A 6,566-nucleotide genomic window follows, 5' to 3' on the forward strand; every position below is an offset into this window, starting at 1 on the left:
CAGAAAGATTTCTTTCTGTAAGTGTTAGAGCAGTTGGTTTCAGTAGGATAAGGGTTAGGAATGAGCACACAGGGAGAATTTTCTTAATGCAGAGGCCAGGACCCTGTCCCTAATGTACATATCTGAATCTTGGAGGGAAGAGGTCTTACGTATTTTATAAAAGCATCTGAATTTATTTTGATATGATGGTATCATTAAGAACCCTCTAGAAATGACCTTCTAAGGATGTTTAGAAAAAAAATCAAGGCCTTATGACATTCCTATGATTTCTCAGGTCTGGTCATTGGAATTACATGATGATGTGAGATGTAAACACTAGCATTATTCAAGCAATGATGTGCAATAGTGATGTTCTGGAATGTTTTATCCCCACTCTAGTTCCACTATCCTGTATATAATTTACCTCCCTGGTCGAGCTTATTGCTGAAATAATGACCCACTGCACAGGCACCTTTTGAAGAAGGTCTGTGTGGCATAAGGTGTAAATGTTTTGCTAGACTGGCTTTGTCTCCTTCCTTATGTACGTTTATTATAATCTAAAAAGAAAAGTAAGCCCTACCACTTTTATTTAAAAATATTAAAGGGATACAAATGTTTTTGTTGCATGGCTTGAGTCGGGGCTATAAACGTGCCCTCACCTGAACAGCATTAGTTGTACCCGTTAGATGGGTTCTCACCCCCTTCTCTAACCCCGCCCCCCTGCTTAATTTCCAATGACTTTTACTTTCCTTTGTGTATTTGGGCACCAGTCAGTTCCAGTTTATTAAAGAGTACATGTGGTATTTGTTTTTCTAATATTGAGATACTTCACTTAGGATAATAGTCTCCAATTCCTTTCAAATGCAATTGCAAAGATCTGGAATCAACCCAAGTACCCATCAATCCACCACCATCTGAGCTGTTTGTCTTTTTATTTTAAGGAATTGAGATTAATAAAAAAATACAGCCTTACTCACCCACACTGGCAGGTTGGGATCTAGGAATGCTTGACTACAGTTAAGAACAATTTAAATAAGGGCATTTTTTTGCACCTTTAGCAGAGGAGCCGGAACAGTTTTAAAAACCATATGTTATTTGCATTATCTCTACTAGTCAAGCTTACCAACTGTGATTCTTTTCTTTTTTCTCCCCCCAGATGTACATCCAGACAACAACACTTACTGTCTCCATGAGTTTAAGTGCTTCTGTGTCTCTGGGCATGCTCTATATGCCCAAGGTTTATATTATAATTTTTCATCCAGAGCAGAATGTTCAAAAACGCAAGAGGAGCTTCAAGGCTGTGGTGACAGCGGCCACCATGCAAAGCAAATTGATCCAAAAAGGAAATGACAGACCAAATGGCGAGGTGAAAAGTGAACTCTGTGAGAGTCTTGAAACCAACAGTAAGTCATCTGTAGACTTTCCGATGGTCAAGAGCGGGAGCACTTCCTAACAGATGTACGTTGAACATTCTTCTTCTAGTCTTGGGGATTGTGCTACAAGTGTACAGGGCCCAGTGGTGCCCACGTTGCACGAGGCCATCACACAAGTTGAAACCATTTGATTAGAACAAAATGATCTCAAGATGAGGGAGTTTTCCACAGAGTACAAGCGTGCACGCAAAATCCCTTTCCAAAGATTGGCAGGGCTTTCTTTTGAGTCATTGTAGAACTTTAGGTTTGAGCGTATTTTCCATTTATAAAATTATCTTTTAGCACTTAGGAATTGTTTTTCAATCTTTGTTGTTCAATATTTGCTGCTTTTAATAGTATAAATTTTTATTAATTTTATGGAATATCCTACTAAAGATCTTATACCAATAATTGATATATTATTTGGATCTTTAGTAAAATAAGAAAATTAGTTATTAGCCAGTATGTTTAGTTAAGCCACAGTGAATGCGTGTTCCTTTCAAGTGGTCTTCTTCCCTTGGGCTTTCCAAAGGCTCCCCTTGATTTCTCATCTTGGATGTATTAAAGCTCTTCTCTGAAAGCCTCATTTCCCTAAAAATAGAGTGCTTTCTGCCATCACCATCCCATTTATCTTTTCTTCATCTATTTTGCTCTTCTCTTCGCCACTCCAGAAGAAGCCCATGATAACAATACACTGAAACCCAAGCTCATCCAGTGTTTAATGGATCCAGCAAAGTCCATGTTGGTATCTATGGAAGAGTAGCAAATAGACTAAAAATTTGTTTGGTAAAATACCAGAAAGCTGAATGTAGTAAAAATTACAGCCTTTTCATTACTAAATTCCATAAACTGATCAAAAAGAAATAAAAGCTAAGGTACTCGCATGAGAGTGGCTTCCAGTCTTTGGAAATACAACGTAGGTATTCAATAATTAAGGATAAAACCCTATGCAAAAAACCACTCTTCCGCTCAGATTTCTCCAGCAGTCTGTATCCCCTAATCTCTATTCTTTGGCTACTCAGTATAGGGGTAGGAAGTAAAAATCTATTTCATGTGGTTTAATTATTATAGCAATTCATAGTCTTCACTAGATTTACAAAACTTCTTTGGTATCAAGATTTCTAGGTGAGCATTATGTACTATGATTCCCCATACTCAGAACTATCCTTAGATGATTCACACTGCTTAAACTTATTGGCTTCAATTACTACCACACTGCCTGGGATTACTGGCCATGATGTCTCTAAGAATATTACCTACAAATCACTCATACAAAATTTAGTGACTGTTCGAGAAATGAACCTTACAAGAATTCTCCCCACATATTCACCTTTCTGCACACATGAAACATTGAGAAACTATAAGAGAAGGCACAGTGAGGATAGGTTTTAATTACAAATCATTATATTAATATAAAAAAAATCTTCTGATTGTAAGTAAGCTATTTACTAATAATAGGCCTCTTTTTATCCTTAGTGAAAGGTGTAATATAAATACTATTAGAGGCATCAGAGTAGAATGCTTGTGATTTGAAAATAGAATTTTACCTGTGTTTTTGTACCTAGAAAGCATTAGCATAAGAAGTTAAAACCTACCATAGGATGCCAGTAAACTCCTACTGGCCAGTGATATACTTTGAACACTGAGACTTCTCAGTATGACACACCAGAGTCTGTTGTTGTACCTGTGTTTTAGCGGCAATCCAGAAAACATTATAAAATATGGCTGCCAAATGGAACAACCAAACTTAGAGAGAAATAAATACCAGTCATCCTAGACTCACCTGTGGAAAGTGGTGGATGAAAATATTAATAGCTTTTTTCATCTCTTTAAAGAACAAATACGTTCCCTAAAAAGGAAAATTCTCAGTATTAATAAGAATTAATCTCAAATTATTGAAACAAATCTTATGCATTACCTTTTTCCTTTTTTTTCTTTTAATGTTGAAATGGATATTTTAAAGAATACATATTTTCTCTAAAATAAGAAGGACAGATTGCAAATACAAGGCCTATTTGACGGGTAAGCCTACAGTATTTTGTAGGAGTCCAAAGTCCACGTTTAGAAGGCTAAGCAAAATCAAAATGGCGAATCAACATGAACAATTCAGCTGCCTGACAGAAACTTAAGTTGTACTTTGGAGATTTCAGTTCATTTATCTTTTGTATGAGTAGTTTAAGTCTGAGTAAACTGGGTTCACATAACGTGATTAGTTTACGCATTTAAGAGCGACAGTACAAATGACTGTCCACACATACTTTCACGATCACACTCTAGGTTTTCATTTTTAACTTTAGTCACTTATGTGAAAGAGCACAGTGCAAGAGTGGATTTGTGTCCTTTTGAAATGGAACTTAGAATTCAGTATATAGGAGTCCAAGCGAAAAACCCAGCCTGGTATCACAGGCACCTGTGTCCCTGTTACCTTCACCGCGTGTACTAGTGATTTTCAATAAGGGAAAAGTCTTCTGAAATCACAAACCCTCTAAAAGTATTCATGCAATTAATAAGTGAAGTGCAGGTTTTTCTCCTAAAAATATTTATTGTATCTTCAGAAGAATAATTAAATTTTGGAATAACCTTTGCATTCAACTGTCTGAAACAAGCACACCTTCTTAGATTTAAAACAACTCCTCTTGTAAAGGGTAGTCTGTTCTCAGTAGAGGCTGGTTAAAACACTGAGACAGTGACTATATAATACTTATACTATCTACCAGCAAGACTTTTGGTGAATCATCATTACTAGATTGAAAATGACATACCAAAAAATAAGTGTTTTGTAAGCTATAAATCGTAGTATAGAGGTAAAGGTACCATTGAAGACTTGAAAATGCAGAGTGGGGCCAGGTGTGGTGGCTCACGCCTGTAATCCTAGCACTCTGGGAGGAGGAGGCATGTGGATTGCCCTGAGCTCAGAGGTTTGAGACCAGCCTGAGCCAGAGTGAGACCCCATCTCTAAAAAAAAAAAAAAAGATAGGCATTGTGGCAGGCGCCTGTAGTCCCAGCTACTTGTGAAGCTGAGGCAAGAGAATCACTTCAGCCCAAGAATTAAAGGTTGCTGTGAGCTATGATTCTATAGCACTCTACTGAGAGCCACAATGTGAGACTCTGTCTCAATAAAAAAAAAAAGAAAATTTTTTTAAAGACTGGTTTGTGTTCAATAGAAAAGAGAAGACTTGAAATTCAGAAACTGTTTTAGCATCCTTTTTTCTTATTATAAATATGTGGAGGATTTTGATAATTAGGGCTACTATTCCATTTCTCAGATTGCTTTTCCTGATCAATTAGTTCTGCATTTACAATACATATGTAATGTTTTGTTGTTGTTGTTGTTGTTGTTGTTTTACTTTTTTTTTTTTAATGGCCATGGAGCTTTACAAGTCCTCACATTTAGAGATTTCTCCTTAATAGTGATATGTTAATGCCAGACACTCTGGTCACATGTTCAAGATTTTACAGTTTCAAAAGCTACACAGAGTACATATAAGTAATATGAAGCTGGATGGGAAATTAGTGAGTGCATGTTAATTGCTGAATTTGCATACTGCATTTCACGTTTAAAAAAGGCCCTGTTGTTTCCTAATAGGGTGAAAAGAAAATTAGAAACAAAGTCGGTATATATGAATTTTGCCAACTGTACCCAATTAACAAATGCTGTACATTGTATTCGTTAAGCTACATTCATGAATAATTCATGAAAACAGCTGCTGCTGGAGGTAGCTTTGCTCTCCGTAGCTTATGAACACAGTGTGATGCACACGGAAATTTACCATTGCTGTGCTCAAAGACTGATTTTCACCACTGTGAAAAAAGTCTCCCTGTTAGCTTATCTGTACGTCTCTGATCCATTTTGCTCTGTATTACTTCTGAGACATAGATTCTTGCAAGATATTTACCACCCTCAAAGCTCGTCCTGTATCACTACATTCATGTTGACAAAATCAGGTTATCCAGAGCTTGGATAACTTTTAGAGTTAAAAAAAATGAAGAATGCATGTATAATTAGATATACAGCCTCAAAGTTGGAGTGATCTTTAAAGATGATCTGATCCCTATCACTATCTTTTGAAAACATCTTCCGAAGGTTATCTTTTAAAAATTTTTCATTTATTTCTAGCAACCTGCAGTGAATGAATGTTATCATCTTCAAGGTCTTTTTGTTTCTTGTTCCTCTATTTCAACCACAATTTTTCATTCCAATTATATACATATATACAAATTGATCAATATGTCCTCCATTTTTAGTTATTGTTGAAAATACTGAGCAGTGCAAGAAGTTGGATGACCCTTTCAATGGTCATTTTTATAACTCTTAAGACAATTTTTCTTTCTTTTTTTTTGAAATGGAGTCTTACTCTGTTGCCCTGGCTAGAGTGCTGTGGCGTCAGCCTAGCTCAGGGCAACCTCAAACTCCTGGGTGCAAGTGCCCCAGCACTCAACCCCAGCATGACAGAATGAGCCTCTGTCTCAAAAAAAAAAAAAGAGGAAGAAGAAGAAAGGGTGTCCTCGTGCCCCAGCCTCCCAAGTAACTAGGACTAAGGGCACCATCTGACGCCTAGCTAATTGTTCTGTTTTTAGTAGAGATGGGCTCTTTCTCTTGCTCAGGTCAGTCTTTAACTCCTGAGCACAAGGGATGCTGCTGCCTCAGCCTCCTACAGTCCAAGAATTACATGTGTGAGGCGCTGTGCTCAGTCCCCTTATGACAATGTTTTCTCCATCCTATCTACAAAGAATATGTGAAACTTCTTCAAAAACAAAGCAATGTACAGATTTTATTTTCTTAGAGGAAACTTTGGGGGAGATGAGAGTATTATATAAATCATAAATACAGGCCAACAATCAAGAAAATCATTGTTTTTCATTTCACACCAAACCAAATGTTGTAAAGGGTAAGTAGAAAGTAAGACTCCATATCTGATCTTCCAGAGTATAACTGTTCCTCCAATCGATTCTGTCTCCATCCTCACAAAAAGCAGCACCATATGTTTGGGAACAGTCATCAAACTGGTCATAACTGTTTATGATCATAACCTGAGTCAGTGACCTTTATTTATTCATTTTGTAGGAAATAGAGTATAATTTAAAAGTACATTTGAAGTCTACTTTCTTTTCACTGTGCCATAATAATTACCTAAAAGGGTGAGCAATGTAGATAAGAGGAGAATACCTCGGCTC

At 36.8% G+C, this 6,566-nt stretch overlaps 1 protein-coding gene across 2 annotated transcripts in view; it reads left to right on the top strand.

Annotated features, from left to right (window-relative positions):
- GRM8 (glutamate metabotropic receptor 8) overlaps nt 1–6,566 on the top strand; it is a 771,592-nt gene that overhangs the window by 760,812 nt on the left and 4,214 nt on the right. Inside the window, exon 10 of one of the 2 annotated variants that reach the window (XM_003789771.1) lies at nt 1,136–1,437. In XM_003789771.1, coding sequence (XP_003789819.1) covers nt 1,136–1,432 — 297 coding nt within the window. In that variant the 3' untranslated portion in view covers nt 1,433–1,437. The remainder of the gene's footprint in view (nt 1–1,135; nt 1,438–6,566) is intronic. The other variant, XM_012805131.1, reaches the window with a different exon arrangement.

Source organism: Otolemur garnettii, unplaced genomic scaffold (genome assembly GCF_000181295.1).
Source record: "Otolemur garnettii isolate 467f Iridium unplaced genomic scaffold, OtoGar3 scaffold00037, whole genome shotgun sequence".
NCBI lineage: Eukaryota > Metazoa > Chordata > Mammalia > Primates > Galagidae > Otolemur > Otolemur garnettii.